Source organism: Oncorhynchus gorbuscha, linkage group LG18, assembly GCF_021184085.1.
Source record: "Oncorhynchus gorbuscha isolate QuinsamMale2020 ecotype Even-year linkage group LG18, OgorEven_v1.0, whole genome shotgun sequence".
Taxonomy (NCBI): domain Eukaryota; kingdom Metazoa; phylum Chordata; class Actinopteri; order Salmoniformes; family Salmonidae; genus Oncorhynchus; species Oncorhynchus gorbuscha.
The window spans coordinates 29,968,185-29,987,874 of NC_060190.1; the positions used below are offsets into that span (position 1 = coordinate 29,968,185).

The following is a 19,690-nucleotide window of genomic DNA, read 5'->3' on the forward strand; positions in this document are numbered from 1 at the left end:
GAGAGAGCGGAGGAGCGGGGTGACGTGAGAGAACTTGGGAAGGTTGAACACTAGACGGGCTGCGGCGTTCTGGATGAGTTGTAGGGGTTTAATGGCACAGGCAGGGAGCCCAGCCAACAGCGAGTTGCAGTAATCCAGACGGGAGATGACAAGTGCCTGGATTAGGACCTGCGCCGCTTCCTGTGTGAGGCAGGGTCGTACTCTGCGGATGTTGTAGAGCATGAACCTACAGGAACGGGCCACCGCCTTGATGTTAGTTGAGAACGACAGTTTGTTGTCCAGGATCACGCCAAGGTTCTTAGCGCTCTGGGAGGAGGACACAATGGAGTTGTCAACCGTGATGGCGAGATCATGGAACGGGCAGTCCTTCCCCGGGAGGAAGAGCAGCTCCGTCTTGCCAAAGTTCAGCTTGAGGTGGTGATCCGTCATCCACACTGATATGTCTGCCAGACATGCAGAGATGCGATTCGCCACCTGGTCATCAGAAGGGGGAAAGGAGAAGATTAATTGTGTGTCGTCTGCATAGCAATGATAGGAGAGACCATGTGAGGTTATGACAGAGCCAAGTGACTTGGTGTATAGTGAGAATAGAAGAGGGCCTAGAACAGAGCCCTGGGGGACACCAGTGGTGAGAGCGCGTGGTGAGGAGACAGATTCTCGCCACGCCACCTGGTAGGAGCGACCTGTCAGGTAGGACGCAATCCAAGCGTGGGCCGCGCCGGAGATGCCCAACTCGGAGAGGGTGGAGAGGAGAATCTGATGGTTCACAGTATCGAAGGCAGCCGATAGGTCTAGAAGGATGAGAGCAGAGGAGAGAGAGTTAGCTTTAGCGGTGCGGAGCGCCTCCGTGATACAGAGAAGAGCAGTCTCAGTTGAATGACTAGTCTTGAAACCTGACTGATTTGGATCAAGAAGGTCATTCTGAGAGAGATAGCGGGAGAGCTGACCAAGGACGGCACGTTCAAGAGTTTTGGAGAGAAAAGAAAGAAGGGATACTGGTCTGTAGTTGTTGACATCGGAGGGATCGAGTGTAGGTTTTTTCAGAAGGGGTGCAACTCTCGCTCTCTTGAAGACGGAAGGGACGTAGCCAGCGGTCAGGGATAAGTTGATGAGCGAGGTGAGGTAAGGGAGAAGGTCTCCGGAAATGGTCTGGAGAAGAGAGGAGGGGATAGGGTCGAGCGGGCAGGTTGTTGGGCGGCCGGCCGTCACAAGACGCGAGATTTCATCTGGAGAGAGAGGGGAGAAAGAGGTCAGAGCACAGGGTAGGGCAGTGTGAGCAGAACCAGCGGTGTTGTTTGACTTAGCAAACGAGGATCGGATGTCGTCGATCTTCTTTTCAAAATGGTTGACGAAGTCATCTGCAGAGAGGGAGGAGGGGGGAGGGGGAGGAGGATTCAGGAGGGAGGAGAATGTGGCAAAGAGCTTCCTAGGGTTAGAGGCAGATGCTTGGAATTTAGAGTGGTAGAAAGTGGCTTTAGCAGCAGAGACAGAGGAGGAAAATGTAGAGAGGAGGGAGTGAAAGGATGCCAGGTCCGCAGGGAGGCGAGTTTTCCTCCATTTCCGCTCGGCCTTCCGGAGCCCTGTTCTGTGAGCTCGCATTGAGTCGTCAAGCCACGGAGCGGGAGGGAGGACCGAGCCGGCCTGGAAGATAGGGGACATAGAGAGTCAAAGGATGCAGAAAGGGAGGAGAGGAGGGTTGAGGAGGCAGAATCAGGAGATAGGTTGGAGAAGGTTTGAGCAGAGGGAAGAGATGATAGGATGGAAGAGGAGAGAGTAGCGGGGGAGAGAGAGCGAAGGTTGGGACGGCGCGATACCATCCGAGTAGGGGCAGTGTGGGAAGTGTTGGATGAGAGCGAGAGGGAAAAGGATACAAGGTAGTGGTCGGAGACTTGGAGGGGAGTTGCAATGAGGTTAGTGGAAGAACAGCATCTAGTAAAGATGAGGTCGAGCGTATTGCCTGCCTTGTGAGTAGGGGGAAGGTGAGAGGGTGAGGTCAAAAGAGGAGAGGAGTGGAAAGAAGGAGGCAGAGAGGAATGAGTCAAAGGTAGACGTGGGGAGGTTAAAGTCGCCCAGAACTGTGAGAGGTGAGCCGTCCTCAGGAAAGGAGCTTATCAAGGCATCAAGCTCATTGATGAACTCTCCGAGGGGACCTGGAGGGCGATAAATGATAAGGATGTTAAGCTTGAAAGGGCTGGTAACTGTGACAGCATGAAATTCAAAGGAGGCGATAGACAGATGGGTAAGGGGAGAAAGAGAGAATGACCACATGGGAGAGATAAGGATCCCTATGCCACCACCCCGCTGACCAGAAGCTCTCGGGGTGTGCGAGAACACGTGGGCGGACGAAGAGAGAGCAGTAGGAGTAGCAGTGTTATCTGTGGTGATCCATGTTTCTGTCAGTGCCAAGAAGTCGAGGGACTGGAGGGAGGCATAGGCTGAGATGAACTCTGCCTTGTTGGCTGCAGATCGGCAGTTCCAGAGGCTACCGGAGACCTGGAACTCCACGTGGGTCGTGCGCGCTGGGACCACCAGATTAGGGTGGCAGCGGCCACGCGGTGTGGAGCGTTTGTATGGTCTGTGCAGAGAGGAGAGAACAGGGATAGACAGACACATAGTTGACAGGCTACAGAAGAGGCTACGCTAATGCAAGGAGATTGGAATGACAAGTGGACTACACGTCTCGAATGTTCAGAAAGTTAAGCTTACGTAGCAAGAATCTTATTGACTAAAATTATTAAAAATGATACAGTACTGCTGAAGTAGGCTAGCTGGCAGTGGCTGCGTTGTTGACTTTGTAGGCTAGCTGACAGTGGCTGCGTTGTTGACACTAACCTAGAAAATCGCTCTACACTAATCAAGTCGTTCAGTTGAGTGTAAACAAATAGTTTCTACAGTGCTGCTATTCGGTAGACGGTGGACGTTTGCTAGCTGGCTAGCTGCTGGGCAGATAGCAGTGTAGACTACGTTAAACTAGGAAGACAGCAAAGACAACTATGTAGCTAGCTAACACTAACTAATCACGAGTTGCAATAGAAGTGCTGACTGTTTCACTTTGTTGTCCTCTTTCTTTTCCTTTTTCTTCTGTCCTTCTTTTGTCCTTATTTTGTCTTCCTTTCTTCTGTTAACTAGATATTTTTTGTTGTTATTCTTTGTAAGCTAGCTAGCTTCTTCCAGGAGAGTCCCTAGCAACTGCTTAGCAACAAGTAAACAATTCTGCTAGCAATTCACCTAGCTAAGATAACTGTACAATTTTATGAAAAAAATAGTTAATTTTTCAAAAGCCTGTCTTGTTTAGTTTGTTCCTTGTTTTGTCTTCTATTGAGTCTTGCAGTTTTCTCTTGATTTTTTCGATGTACTTCACTCTAAAAAAACATTTAAATCTCAATAAATACAGGAGCTCATTTTTCAGCAGCTGCTCAATTTAGAACTCCGGAATGACCTCCTTGAGTCCCCTTGAAGAACTTTGCTCTATCTCGTTTTGTTCTCTCCAATTGTTGAGTTAACCGGTTCCCGCACTCCACTCACACATGCTGATAAGACCAGATAAGGCAAATGATCTGAGAACAGTGTAGGATCAGAGTTACTGTCGAGTATTTGTTTCATTCCCGGGGTGGGGGGGGGGGGGTTAGACTGTAGAGAGTCTAAGTTAAATGGAGTTGGCGGGGTTGGTTGTTCGGTCAATCTTATGGGTCAAAAGACATCCTGCTTTCCTTCAAGCCATTCAGTTCCACACCATGGGGGGTTGGTAGAGCAATCACTGCTGCCCCTGCTGTTGAATGAGACAAAGGGCTGTGCAGCTTTACACACACACACTCTTTGACACGCACATACATACTCTTTGACATGCACATACACTCTCTCTGTCTCTGTCTCTCTCTCTCTCTCTCTCTCTCTCTCTCTCTCTCTCTCTCTGACTCACTTACTCAGCAACTGTACATGCTACAGCAGGGCAGAGATACAGAGTGCATTTGAATTTCAGACTGTGGAGCTACCTTAAAGAAGACAAACATTTAGGGGTTCTCTTGGTTTTTCTCTTTTGTTTGGCCTTCCACAGACCCTCCATCTTTGAGGTAAGATTTTGGTGGAGGATTTTTTCAGGGAAGAGAAGTCTTTGAATTCTAACTTGTGATGGAGAGAATGTGGGGTGGTGGGGCATGAGTGGTGTATAGGACAAGAAAGGAATAACTCCTTTGACGTTGCTGTTGCTCATGTTATCTAGGGACTCTTTTCAAAACATTTGTAAGCAAGGTTGACAATATGAATGCACAGAATAGCCTACAATAACATATGCTATTGTAACTACACTGCCATAGTATCTCTGAATTGCCTATCTTTTTGATAATGAAAGGGGTACAGTGTACCTGTTTGTAAGCGGCTAGTAATCATGTCTCTACATTTAGTTTTCGATTCTGTTCACTGTACCAGGAAAAGGGTAAGAGGAACATTGAGATAGGCAGTGCACTTAGTTTCTCCAAAAGGCATTCATAACCTGACTTTAAAAATAACCTTTGACTTTAATATGACATTTTATGTTTGAAATTAATACCCATTTATTTTATGATATAAAAAAACCTTGATGACCTGACTTTTGGGTCATATTGTGTCTCATGGAACAAAGCATCAATAAAGTTCATAAGAACTGGATGAATCATGTTGTCGCCCTAGTTTCGAAGAAGAGTAAAGCAACCTCAGAAAGCTGGTCACCAACGATAAACGGATAATTTTATGACTGAGAGTGACCGGTTGGAGGTCTAGTATTGAGTAGTTCTACAAGTAAGGCAATACTTACTCTGTTTAGGCTCTTTAGGTCCAATGTCAACCCTGGTTGAGTCGGACGTGTTAGTGTTTAAGCTTTGAGGTGGCTGGGTCCTTATCCACTCTCCCTCTCTTCTGTTTGGACCCCCGTGCAGGCACTTGTGATGGCTTCCTGTATGGTGTCTATCCTCTTCCTGTTCCCTCTAATCGCCGCCATGTCAGCAGAAGAAGTGCCAGGCTGTAAGATCCGGATCACTAACAGGGGGCTCGAAATGTGTAAGAAATTCACCCCCAAAAAACGCTCTTGTACATGTGATCTTAATAGTTTTCAACAGTCTACATTGGTCCCAGACAGTCTTCAATGGTCAGTCTTGACCAAAGCAAGACGTCATCTCTGCTGCATTGCCACTATCTGAATTTTTCTCTACCAATGCACCGTCATCCATTTAGCCCCTCTCAGTTGTCAGGATTGTCTGCTTAAGGTATTCACTAGGTAGTTCTAGACTCTAAACTCAACTCTTTCAACCTGCATTTCAGTGAAGTACGAGACGCAGAAGTTTGTGGTTGAGGAACTGAGCAACATCACCATGCCAGAGATGAAAGGCAAAGAGGGCCACTTCCAGTACACCATCAAAGAGTAAGCCCTGGGATCCACCCACGTTATTGCTCAGAAGTTTCTGCCATCGAATTGCTCCAGATCCCTTTCATTTGAGTGCCTACAAATATTGTGGTTAAACTCAAATATACTAATTAATAAAACAACTTTATCAATTGGAACCTTTAACATGTGGAAGGGGGATAAAGTATTATTATTACTATTATTAACCCTGATATATTGTGCAAGCAATTGATCAGCATTAAAAACTTTGTGGATGGGGCCATCTGAGTGGCATACCAGTGCCGGCAGCGACCGAGAGGTCCATGAGGCGATGGTGGGCTTTTGGTTTCTCTCCCTCTAAAAACTGAGATAAATCATTCTAAATAACAAACTGGCTTTATTTAGAAATGAGTAAGAATGTCTCACCCCATGTTCAAGAATGGCCTTTTTTTTACCATGTTCTTACAAAAAAAGGTTTTAAATTCTCTAGTACTGCAAATATTGAAGGCTATCAAATGCTTCTCAAAGATGCCCTCTGGTGGTTAAACTAGCACTAACTAGCATTAATGGTAACAAGGGCTGACAATTAAATAATGTTCCATAGAATTCTGCGGCAGCCCGCAAGGTGTGCTGCAGTATGACGCAACTTTTAAAGGAAGAACCACTGTATCGTGGAACTGTGGGCAGAGTCTGAGTTGGTTGATTTGTCAAGAACCTGGATTTCTAAAAGATTACCTATAAAGTTTAGCAACAGGACATTCTCTTTTAAGGGATAAAGATGCTCTAGTCTCGTAAACCAGACAGATGGTTTAGCTCACTACATGAAGTGAGCTAAACCATCAGCCAAACTGACTTTATATGTCATCTTCTAGACATCTGGGTTCTTGGGAAATCAACCCATGTAAACCAATGTAGAGGGTATTGCTACCCACTCACTGTTTCTGTTTTGGCCAACTTCAACCAATTGGCAACCAGGCTACAGGATTTCTGCAACCAAAAGAGAACTTGTATATTTCTAGTCAGATTTCTTGTGACTTTCGAGTATCAGCCCAAGCACTGATCTGAGTCTCTTCCTTCCTGTGGGTCAGGGTGAAGATAAATGAGCTGAACCTGACCTACGCTGACCTGGCCTTCCAGCCTGGCCTAGGACTGCTCTTCAAGGTGCAGAACTCCTCCATCGCTCTCAGCTTCCAGAGACACATCTTATACTGGTTATTGTGAGTCCTCTTTACCCACTACTGTCTCTATTTCTAGCCTAGTGCATTTAAGTCACCCCTCTACCTCAGCTCACTCCTCAACATCTCCAATACCAATAGGAACCTGCTATTAGATATACAGTGCCATTAGAAAGTATTCACACCTCTTGACTTTTCCCACAGTTTGTTGGTTAAAGCCTGAATTTAAAATGGATTAAATTTCTTTTTTTTTCTCAATCGCCTTCACACAGTACCCCATAATGTCAAAGTGTTATGTTTTTAGAAATGTGTACAAATCAAATCAAAAATGAAAAGCTGAAATGTCTTGAGTCAATAAGTATTCAACCCCTTTGTTATGTCAAGCCTAAATAAGTTAATTTGCTTAACCAGTCACATACTAAGTTGCATGGACTCACTCTGTGTGCAATAATAATGTTTAACATTATGTTTTAATGACTACCTCATCTCTGTATCCATCACATACTATATCTGTAAGGTTCCTCAGTCGAGCAGGTAATTTCAAACATAGATTCAACCACAAAGACCAGGGAGGTTTTTCAAAGCCTCACAAAAAAGGGCACCTATTGGTAGATGGGTAAAAATAAAAATAAAAGGAAACATTGAATATCCCTTTGAGCATGGTGAAGTTATTAATTACACTTTGTATGGCGTGTCAATACACCTAGTCAGTACAAAGATACAGGTGTTCTGCCTAACTCAGTTGCCGTAGAGGAAGGAAACCACTTAGGTATTTCACCATGAGACCAATGGCTGTGATAGGAGAAAACTAAGGATGGATCAACAACATTGTAGTTAGTTACTCCACAATAATAACCTAATTGGCACAGTGAAAAAAAGGAATCCTGTACAGCATACAAATATTCCAAATGCATCCTGTTTGCAACAACAAAGTCACTTAAGTAATACTGCAAAAAATGTGGCAAAGCAATTCACTTTTTGTCCCAAATACAAAGTGTTATGTTTGGGGCAAACCCAATACAACATGTCAGTGTGCACCACTCTCCACATTTTCAAGCAAAAACATGGATCAGTCTGCTTTCCACTAGACACTTGGAGATAAATTCATCTTTCAGCAGGACAATAACCTAAAACACAAGGCCAAACCTACACTTAAGTTGCTTACCAAGAAGACAGTGTATGTGGCTGAGTTAGTTTTAAAAATATATATATATATACTTGAAAATCTATGGCAAGACCTGAAAATGGTTGTCTAGCAATGATCAACAACCAATTTGACAGAGCTTGAAGAGTTGAGAAAAGAATAATGGGCAAATGTTGCACAATCCAGGTGTGGAAAGCTCTTAGAGACTTACACAGAAAGACTAATCACTGCCATAGGTGCTTCAACAAAGTATTGACTCAGGGGTGTGAATACTTATGTAAATGAGATACTTCTGTATGTTTTCACTTTCTCATTATGGGGTATTATGTGTAAATGAGTGAGAAAAAAACTACAAATTAAACCATTTGAATTCAGGCTGTAACATAGCCAAATGTGGAATAAGTCAGGGGGTATGAAAACTTTCCAAAGGCATTGTATCACACTGGTCACTTCCCAAAGTGTGCACTTCCTTTGGCCGCCATTCATTTCAGTTTTCCGCCTCCAACGATTGGAACGGGCTGCAAAAGATCTTAAAATTTGACACATTTGTCCCATCACACTTCTTCAAAAACATGAACTGAGCTGCTATCTGATCAAAGTACCTGCTGATTAAGAAGTCTGCTGTGTTTCCTTGGACTTTTCTGCCCTAACCCATTGTGAATATTTCTGTATAGTGTATTTTATTTTTTGTCGTATTGTGTGTTGTCCTGTTCACTGTTGCAATGTTATGCCTGTTGGCTATGTCGTTAATTTAATTGAGAATTGGTTCTCAATTGACTTATCTGGTTAAATAAAGGTGAAATCAATCAAATCAAATGTATCAAGAAAATAATATGTTTGTATGCTAAATAATGCCTGTGTTTAAATACTCACAATGGTATCTTGTAGAGCCTTGAGGAGTCCAGTCATGCAGTGGTACGCTAGATTGATGACATCAAACTTCAAAGATGATGTCCAACGAGAGTGTATTGGAAGTTCAAACCTTCTGATGCTACTTTATATGGTTGAGATTAGGACGTTGATGAGTATGTATGATGCTGGTCTGAAAATATTTATTTTCTGTGGTCTCAAAGCTATGACACCGGAGCCATCAATGCCTCTGCAGAAGGTGTGAACATCCACACTGTCCTGCACACGACCAGAGATGAGTTGGGACGCCTCAAGATCTCCAACATCACCTGCGATGCCTCCATCGCCAAAATGAAAATTAAGTTCACTGGCACCTTGGGGTAAATCCTGTTGATATTCTTTTTAAAATACTTGAGCTGCTTGCTTGTCCAGGGACCACGTATCAAGCGTCTCAGAGTAGGTGTACTGATCTAAGATCCTCCCTGTCTATAATAATCTTATTCATTATGATTTAAAAAACAAAACTGATTCTGAGTCAGGTCTCCCTTGACAAAGAGTTTTTTTAATGTGAATTCTGTGTGCCATGGAGACTAATTTCAGTATAATGTGTCTATAAGCAATATTGGAGCATTTTTCAGCTTTTGGATTTTTTTAACATGAGTGGGTGAAATTCAATAATTTACAACTCTGGTTTACTCCTTTGCAGGAGGGTGTATGACTTCCTGGCAACTTTTTTGACTACAGGAATGCGCTTCCTTCTGAACCAGCAGGTGCTGACAGATCAGTTAATTTCATTCTAGAACACTGGTTACACTTACAACATATCAACACTTCTGATTAAATCTTCATTGGCTGAGCTGGCAAATCAGCTGTTTTTACTCGTCATTAATAATTATGATGACTGTGTTAAGCCCACACCGTTCTGCTCTGAATGAACAGGGCAAGTAGGGCTAGACATAAAAGCTACTTTTTAACATACTGGATTATAATTTTTGGAAGAATGTCTATTTCACTCATATTGTAATTAATTATAGGCTATATTTCATTTAAATATGGGGCACTGGACAGTTCCTTTAACATTTGTCTGTTCTTTGCATAGATCTGCCCTGTCATGAACCACGCTGGTTTGGTTCTAATCAACACTTTGTTGGAGACAATTCCAGGTAAGATAGCTCATTGGAAAATGCCTAGAGAGATGGTTATATAACAAAACGAGAAAAAACCTGAAGACCATAAGTTTTCCACACAGAAAATATATTTGTATTTTTTTTAATTTGGACACATCCAGTGCGAACAGAAGTAGACAACTATGTGGGGATCGACTACTCCCTCCTCAGTGACCCCGTGGTGACTTCAAGGAGCCTTGACATGGATTTCAGGGTGAGTGAGATAGTCTAGCTTGCTGTGCATTAGTCTCATGCCGTGTGTATATTATGTATGTATGTTTGGGTAACATATTATTTGAAAGCTACATACATAAGCACTTCATAACACATCCAGAACCATACATTATGCATTCACTACATACAACAGTGAGTTGATATTTTTTGTTAAGTCACAGTAATGCCACTCATACTGCAAATATCAACATGCAGTTGTTGACATAATCAAACTGCTTATAGATGATGATTGTTTTATGAAGCCTTTATGTAGTTACGCCTAAAATAAAGTTTTACTTATTTTTGTATCTCACTCTCATCTCTACAGTATTGTATCTTCCTCGCTCTTTACTGTGTCACACAGGGCATGTTCTTTGAGCTCGGGAACGAGAGCAACACCTTGGTGAACTCTGCCATCAACCCAATTGTGAGAGAGTACGACCGCATGGTGTACCTGGCTCTGTCTGAGTACTTCTTTGACAGTGGGTTGTACTCTTATTATAAAGCTGGCATATTCCAAATGAATATCACCAACGAGCACGTAAGTATGAGGCCTGAGTCCCCCATTATGACTTGCAACCGTACTTTCTCCCCTGTATTTTAGCCTACACATGACATGACGCAAGTAATTCTTAGCTCCGAGGTGTAAATTATTCCATATTGTCTATTATAGCCTTTAAGAATTGGTGTCTGCATCAGAGGTGCTACCAAACATGTTGACACAGATTTTAATAAGCAGCTGAGACATGCTTGGTTCTGCACCTCTTTACATAATGAGGTGATCTGCCCAATCATTAGGCTGAGGATACATACTAGTGAAAAAGGAGTCTGCATACTTAAATCAGATAAAATTTCTGAGTTCTTTTTTTCACAGCATACCAATATTGTTCTAGTATTAGTATGACATGAATATAGTAATTTCTAATACAAGCAATTGAATACTATATGTTTTCAGATGCCAAAGGATCTGGAGATGCTCCTTAGGACAACATATTTTGGCATCATTATGATGATTGTGAGTATGTATGTCGGGTTTGTGACCTGATGCCCCCACAAATAGGGTCAAGACATTGAATTCCACTTTTGCATTCCACTCACCCACTCCTGTGTGTGTGCGTCTCTCTCAGAACCCAGCCCTGGTGGAATACCCTATCTCCCTGCAACTGGAGTTGAACTCTGCCCCCAAGACAACCGTCAAGACCTCCGGGGTCACCGTGGCCATCACTGCCATCGTCACGGTGATGGTGCTACCGCCCGGCAAGGCGCCTGTTCAGCTCAGCAGCATGACCATGGTGAGAAAGAAGACGTCTTGTCTTCTCATGTTCTACATTTAATAGCTACTGATATTTATCCAAAAAGAACACCCATGAGAATAGTTGATAGTTAGGCTAAGGATTGGCTCTGTAGGAGCTGAGAAAGGAAGGATACATATTGTTTCAAATGCATTCTTCCGAATGCTTTCTTGGTGGCGATATATTGGTAAACGGTTTCATTGTGTGTACTTTTTAATTTCATTTGAGTGTTTGTTGTTTTTATTTGATCTGTATTTTTTTGCTCCTTTATATTATGTGTTGACTGAGGTTGGGGCCGCCAGGGGTATGTTTGGTATGGGTGTTGTTAAAAAGATGGGAAAATGGTATTGTTTTTTAGCGATTGTATTGCCTTTGACACGATCAAATAAAAAAGATTGGTCACAAAAAAAAGCTTTCTTCCTTTCACTGAGGTAATCACTGATCTGTAAGTCAGAGCATGGGTGAAAATGTGGTTTCCACCCATTGCTCTCACTAGTTTAACCATGTCAGATCAGTGATTTCCTCAAGGTAAGCAGGAAGGAAAAGTGTAGAGACCAGCGCACTGATAAAGTTTATCTTTCTGTTCCTTGCAGGTGGCCAAATTCAATGCCAAGGTGTCCATGAAGGGCAAGAGACTGGCTGTTCACGCAGACATGAGGAGGTAGGCATGCATGTACTCGCACACGCACGCACTCATACATACACATACAAACACACCTCAACACATACACACACAATATCACAGTAGCATCACAGGCAAATTCATTAAGTGTATTCTGTTGTTATTGACAGGTTTAAAATCTACTCCAACCAGTCTGCTTTGGAATCACTGGCGGTAAGATTCTGCGCTCTCTCTCTCTCTCTCTCTCTCTCGCTTTCTAACAATTATGACCCTATATAATTTCACTTGCTCTACATTCAACCTAATGCCTTAACCCAAATCAAGACTAATAATGAAAACCAATGAAAAAACACCTGTTTCCACAAGAGAAAAGTAAAGAAGCATAATGACAAATATTTAATTTCAAGTGGATTTATAAATTAATTAATTCAGAGAACATTGCTTGATCTCCGTCCAGAATCAAAATGTGTATCTTTTGACCGGCATTTCCATGTCAGAATCATCCCGTTTTCATTTGGATAAACTTACGGATCCCTTTGGGGATCTCTTATGGCATATAGACCTACCCTTAAAATGGTTCTGAGGAAAGCACATGTTCTCAGAGAACATTGAGGAATAAAACTCTTTGTAGGAATAATACAACGCAGAAATGAAACTTTGGACATCTGTGCAGCAGTCATAATCAGATGAAAAAAGGCCTTCCGGCATGCCATGGTTTGTCTCTCTAGCTTGATAGCTGACATAGTTGGACCATGATTTAGTATTGGTCTGAAGAAAGATGTTGTTTTCTTCATTAGCACACTACATAGCAGTGGTCTGCTGCATGGTTGTCTTCTCCGGAATCCATAGGATGGCTGTACATTAAATAGGAACTTTATTGACCTCAACAGTTATGTTATACTCCTTGCTTCACTCAGTGGTCAACGCATCAGAAATGGATCCAGCACAATAGAAGAATAGAAGCCCTGACTGGTAGAATGAGGTTGCTCCACTGCGCTGGACTCATAAACCACAACAAATCAAATCAAATCAAATGTATTTATATAGCCCTTCGTACATCAGCTGATATCTCAAAGTGTTGTACAGAAACTCAGCCTAAAACCCCAAACAGCAAGCAATGCAGGTGTTGAAGCACGTTGGCTAGGAAAAACTCCCTAGAAAGGCCAACACCTAGGAAGAAACCTAGAGAGGAACCAGGCTATGAGGGGTGGCCAGTCCACTTCTGGCTGTGCCGGGTGGAGATTATAACAGAACATGTTCAAATGTTCATAGAAAATAGAAAATATAGAAAATATGCTGTTCATAAATGACCAGCATGGTCAAATAATAGGTCTGGGAGAGGTAGCACGTCCGGTGAACAGGTCAGGATTCCGTAGCCGCAGGCAGAACAGATGAAACTGGAGCAGCAGGACGGCCAGGTGGACTGGGGACAGCAAGGAGTCATCATGCCAGGTAGTCCTGAGGCATGGTCCTAGGGCTCAGGTCCTCCGAGAGAGAGAAAAGAAAGAGAGAAAGAGAGAATTAGAGAGAGCATACTTAAATTCACACAGGACACCGGATAAGACAGGAGAAGTACTCCAGATATAACAAACTGACCCTAGCTCCCCGACATATAAACTACTGCAGCATAAATACTGGAGGCTGAGACAGGAGGGGTCAGGAGACACTGTGGCCCCATCCGATGATACCCACGGACAGGGCCAAACAGGAAGGATATAACCCCACCCACTTTACCAAAGCACAGCCCCCACACCACTAGAGGGATATCTTCAACCACCAACTTACCATCCTGATACAAGGCCAAGTATAGCCCACAAAGATCTCCGCCACGGCACAACCCAAGGGGGGGGGGGCGCCAACCCAGACAGGAAGATCACATCAGTGACTCAACCCACTCACTCCCCTCCTAGGGACGGCATAAAAGAGCCCCAGTAAGCCAGTGATTCAGCCCCTACAATAGGGTTAGAGGCAGAGAATCCCAGTGGAAAGAGGGGAACCGGCCAGGCTGAGACAGCAAGGGCGGTTTGTTGCTCCAGAGCCTTTCTGTTCACCTTCACACTCCTGGGCCAGACTACACTCAATCATATGACCCACTGAAGAGATGAGTCTTCAGTAAAGACTTAAAGGTTGAGACCGAGTTTGCGTCTCTCACGTGGGTAGGCAGACCATTCCATAGAAATTGAGCTCTATAGGAGAAAGCCCTGCCTCCAGCTGTTTGCTTAGAAATTCTAGGGACAATTAGGAGGCCTGCGTCTTGTGACCGCAGCGTACCTGTAGGTATGTACAGCAGGACCAAATCAGTGAGATAGGTAGGAGCAAGCCCATGTAATGCTTTGTAGGTTAGCAGTAAAACCTTGAAATCAGCCCTTGCCTTGACAGGAAGCCAGTGTAGGGCGGCTAGCACTGGAGTAATATGATCAAATTGTTTGGTTCTAGTCAGGATTCTAGCAGTCGTATTTAGCACTAACTGAAGTTTATTTAGTGCTTTATCTGGGTAGCCAGAAAGTAGAGCATTGCAGTAGTCTAACCTAGAAGTAAAAAAAGCATGGATTAATTTTTCTGCATAATTTTTGGACAGAAAGCTTCTGATTTTTGCAATGTTAGGTAGATGGAAAAAGCTTTTAAAAAAAAGAAAGTATTTCTTTTATGGAGTAAAAAGTACTTAAGTAGTACTTTTTTTTGTCTAAGTACTTTACAATCACTACATTCCAGAAGAAAATAATGTACTTTTTACTCCATACATTTTCCCTGCCACCCGAAAGTACTTGTTACATTTTGAATGCTTACCAGGACAGGAAAATAGTCCTATTCACCACACACTTATTAAGAGAACACCCCTGGTCATCCCTACTACCTGATCTGGCAGATTCACTAAACACAAATGGTTCATTTGTAAATTATGTCTGAGTGTTGGAGTGTGCCCCTGGCTATCCGTAAATTTAAAAAACAAGTAAATCGTGCCGTCTGGTTTGCTTCATATTAGGATTCTTTTTTTAAATACTTTCTTTTGATGCTTAAGTACATTTTATCAATTACATTTACTTTTTTATTTATTTATTTATTTCACCTTTATTTAACCAGGTAGGCTAGTTGAAAAGTTCTCATTTGCAACTGCGACCTGGCCAAGATAAAGCGTAGCAATTCGACACATACACCAACACAGGGTTACACATGGAATAAACAAAACAGCATACTTAAGTATATTTAAAAACAAATACTTTCACTTTTAATCAAGTAGTATTTTACTTTTAATTTCACTTTTACATTTTTCTATTAAGGTATCTTCACTTTTACTCAAGTATGACATTTGGGTACTTTTCCCACCTCTGCTTGTCATTAACGGAGTCAATAAAGCCAACCACTTAGAGATTAGAGTTTAGGAAAATGTATGTTACATATCAATGTGTAGCATAAGATATTTTTCTATCTGTGAAAACACAGATATTGAAACAAACAATTCTAGAAATCACCCTGCAACAGAGCATGCTGGGAAATATGACAATGACACTATGCTATCAGTTTAATTGAACTGGAGTTAGCATTTACATTTGTTTTCTAATTCTCAAAAGGACACCTTCTAAATATTATGCAGTGAAAACAACCAAATATATCCAAATAGGATTTTAGTAATGACATTGTGGGCCTATTAGAACACATAAATTATGACATATTTTACGAATATCCACTTGGTTAGATCAGATTATTTTAATGGCCGCCAATTGCACCGTTGTTGCACTTTATCCCACGGTCTGTGTTCTATTGATCTCTGTAACATACAGTGGCTTGCAAAAGTATTCACCCCCCTTGGCATTTTTCTTATTTTGTTGCCTTACAACCTGGAATTAAAATAGATTTTTGGGGGGTTTGTAGTATCATTTGATTTACACAACATGCCTACCACCTTGAAGATGCTAAATAAAATAAAAAGTGAAACATACAAGACAAAACAACTTCACATTTGAGCATGCATAACTATTCACCCCCAACCCCCCCAGAAAAAGTCAAAACCTTGTAGAGTCACCTTTTGCAGCATTTACAGCTGCAAGTCTCTTGGGGTATGTCTTTATAAGTTTGGCACATCTAGCCACTGGGATATTTGCCCATTCTTCAAGGCAAAGCTGATCCAGCTCCTTCAAGTTTGATGGGTTCCACTGGTGTACAGCAATCTTTAAGTCATACCACAGATTGTCAATTGGATTGAGGTCTGGGCTTTGACTCGTTCATTCCAATACATTTAAATGTTTCCCCTTAAATCACACAACTCTTGCTTTAGCAGTATGTTTAGGGTCATTGTCCTGCTGGAAGGTGAACCCCCCATCCCAGTCTCAAATCTCTGGAAGACTGAAACAGGTTTCCCTCAAGAATTTCCCTGTATTTAGCACCATCCATCATTCATTCAACTCTGATCAGTTTCCCAGTCCCCGCAGATGGAAAAACATCCCCACAGCGTGATGCTGCCACCACCATGCTTCACTGTGGTGTTCTCAGGGTGATGAGAGGTGTTGGGTTTGCACCAGACATAGCATTTTCCTTGATGGCCAAAAAGCTCCATATGTTTGGGGAATCTCTCACATGCCTTTTGATGAACACCAAATGTGTTTGCTTATTTTTTTCATTAAGCAATGGCTTTTTTGCTGGCCACTCTTTCATAAAGCCCAGCTATGTGGAGTGTACGGCTTAAAGTGGTCCTATGGACAGATACTCCATCCTCCGCTGTGGAGCTTTGCAGCTCCTTCAGGGTTATCTTTGGTGTCTTTGCTGCCTCTCTGATTAATGCCCTCCTTGCCTGGCCTGTGAGTTTTGGTGAGCAGCCCTCTCTTTGCAGGTTTGTTGTGGTGCCATATTCTTTCAATTTTTTAATAATGGATTTAATGGTGCTCCATGGGATGTTCAAAGTTTCTGATATTTTATTTATAACCTAACCCTGATCTGTACTTCTCCTCAACTTTGTCCTTGACCTGTTTGGAGAACTCCTTGGTCTTCATTGTGCCGCTTGCTTGGTGGTGCCGCTTGGTGGTGCCCCTTGCTTGGTGGTGCCCCTTGCTTGGTGGTGCCCCTTCCTTAATGGTGTTGCAGACTCTGGGGCCTTTCAAAATAGGTGTATATATACTGAGATCATGTGACAGATCTTGTGACACTTAGATTGCACACAGGTGGACTTTATTTAACTAATTGTGACTTCTGAAGGTAATTGGTTGCACTAAATCTTATTTAGTGGCTTCATAGCATAGGGGGTGAATACATATGCACACACAACTTTTTTTGTAATTTTTTTTCATTTCTCTTCACCAATTTTGACTATTTTGTGTATGTCCATTACATGAAATACAAATAAAAATACATTTAAATTACAGGTTGTAATGCAACAAAATAGGAAAAATACCAAGGGGGTGAATACTTTTGCAAGGCACTGTATGTATAGCTATGGGTTCAACACCTTTCTGCAGTCCTGTAAACATATGTTATTACATTAACATAGACCTTTTTAATTTCACCTTTGAAAAACATTTTTAAAATTCCCCTCATCTTTGTGATGAAGACATGAATTGACCAGGTGGATGACCTAATCTAAAAATACACGTTTGACAACCAACCTGTGAGAGAACCATCCACAGTCTCCCCTACCATTAACCCTTACAGTAATATTTTACAGGTATGGGCTCCCGAGTGGCGCAGTGGTCTAAGGCACTGCATCTCAGTGCTAGAGGCATCACTACAGAACCTGGTTCGTTTCCAGGCTGTATTACAAACGGCCGTGATTGGGAGTCCCATAGGGCGGCGCACAATTGGCCCAGCATTGTCCGTGTTAGGGGTTGGCCTGGGTTGGCCGTCACTGTAAATAAGAATTTGCTCTTAACTGGCTTGCCTATTTAAATAAATAAAAATGTCTCTTTGTTCTGTCTCTATAGCTTATTCCCTTACAAGTCCCCCTCAAGACTATGTTGCAGATCTCAATAGTACCCATAATCAATAGTGAGTATCATTTTAAAGCAGACCAGTTTAACCCCACAATAAATACTCAATGTACATAAAACATGTAACTCAGATAACAAAAACATATTTTTTTTAAATTGTTGACCTTGTATTTTTAATCCTTCATCCGTAATTCAATTTCAGACTGGACCAAGAGAGGCGTCGCTATCCCTCTTGCAGATGGTATGGACTTCATAGAGGAAGTGGTGGAGTATCATAACGTAAGTCTCAAGGCTTCTGTTACTTCTACTATGCGAGAACAACACATTTGATATACTAATCAAATTCTAGCTTGTTCAGTATTATCTGAGTGGCAATTGTCCAAAATTATTCATGACAATCATAACCTCCTACAACATCATCTTGACATCTTGGCCAATCAGCAGGGCACAACATCGAGGAATGTTCAGATAGAAATATTATGTAGAACACCTCTATGCCATATTGAAAAATTAATCACTTCAGCTCTATTCTTATTTCTATGCAGTACGTTACTTAACGTTTGCCTTCTGAATGTGGCCCTGTTGATGAACCACAGCTAAATCAGCTTCTCTCACCTTTCACTTGACCTTTCAGGGTTACCTCATCATTGGGGCAAACCTACATTTCAGCAAGGGCCTAAGGGAGATGATCGAGAGGAAAATCCAGGCTGATGCCGAGAACGCCATCTAAAGAGAATTATCCACCAGCAATAACCAAGGATAGATATCTTAGATAAACACCCATCCAATCCTGTGTTTCTATGTCCTCAAGGGCACATGCCTTATCTACAACATGGAGCAGACTCTACTGTAACAATTTCACCAAACCATGCGGATTCAAAATCTTTTAAGAATCCAAATTAATAAGCTAGGCTGCAATCTGTCCAATATATATGAGAGCGAAATGGACAACACAAATCATGCTTATGTAGAAAGATCACCATAATAATACCACAACTTTAGTATTTTTTTTCCTATTTATTGCTATTTTGAAAAGTGCTTTAAAGATACTTTTATAGTTGCCTAATTTTTTAATAGTCTATAGAGATAAATCATCAACATTCTTGCCTCAGAAGGGCACATACTGTATGTGAGTGTACTACTCAAAACAATACCTGACCTCGTGTCATAAGAATTGCCCATGGTCATGTCAATGCCCATGCTAATGTCAGGAATTAATTGTGTGCTCTCCACCATCCTTTTAAAAATGACAATGCATCGTATAATGTATAATATATGCTAAACTTAAAACAAATTTAAAATGTGTTTCTACAAAAAAAATGGCTTCTTTACTTTACCATTAGTCAAATGGAGTGCTAGCTGGTGGTCCTTCTGTAGCTCAGTTGGTAGAGCATGGCGCTTGTAATGCCAGGGTAGTGGGTTCGATTCCCGGGATCACCCATACGTAGAATGTATGCACACATGACTGTAATTCGCTTTGGATAAAAGCGTCTGCTAAATGGCATATATTATTATAAATAAAATGTACTATATGAGAAATGAAATGTTTAAGGAATGTTAACAAAAAAAATGTAATTTTGTAAATATGGCTTCATACCTGCAAAGACTATTCAATGATTGAAAGGCTTTCCTTACATGTGTAACTAGGGCCTAACCGAACAACATTCAGTATGACAATGTGTTTAATAAATCAATCCCAAAATTCATAAACCGACAAAAACAACATTTTCTTGTAATCTCTGACAAATCACTCACCTGAATTATTGGTAAAGAACAGTTTTATTATAATTATAACAGCTGAATCATTGACACATTCCCTTTTTATCAAAGTGGTTCCAAGTATTAATTTCTGTGATGAGGCACATAACTGCAGTTTATTATTATATAATTTAATTACTGTACATCTGGAAGCATTTGTTCTTTCTCAAAACACAATTTCTGACAGTGAACAGATCCCTTTG

General features: G+C 41.8%; 1 protein-coding gene across 1 annotated transcript; it reads left to right on the forward strand.

Annotated features, from left to right (window-relative positions):
* The first annotated feature begins 3,912 nt into the window (after positions 1 to 3,912).
* Positions 3,913 to 19,428, forward strand: LOC124003796 (phospholipid transfer protein-like). The gene is made up of 16 exons (XM_046312367.1): positions 3,913 to 4,070; positions 4,911 to 5,031; positions 5,293 to 5,392; positions 6,442 to 6,570; positions 8,746 to 8,901; positions 9,228 to 9,291; positions 9,621 to 9,684; positions 9,810 to 9,901; positions 10,265 to 10,441; positions 10,856 to 10,915; positions 11,028 to 11,192; positions 11,786 to 11,853; positions 11,985 to 12,027; positions 17,724 to 17,787; positions 17,932 to 18,008; positions 18,364 to 19,428. Exons 2-16 carry the CDS (start codon positions 4,920 to 4,922, stop codon positions 18,457 to 18,459), a joined length of 1,467 nt encoding a protein of 488 aa, XP_046168323.1. The 5' UTR covers positions 3,913 to 4,070; positions 4,911 to 4,919; the 3' UTR covers positions 18,460 to 19,428.
* Positions 19,429 to 19,690: the final 262 nt, after the last annotated feature.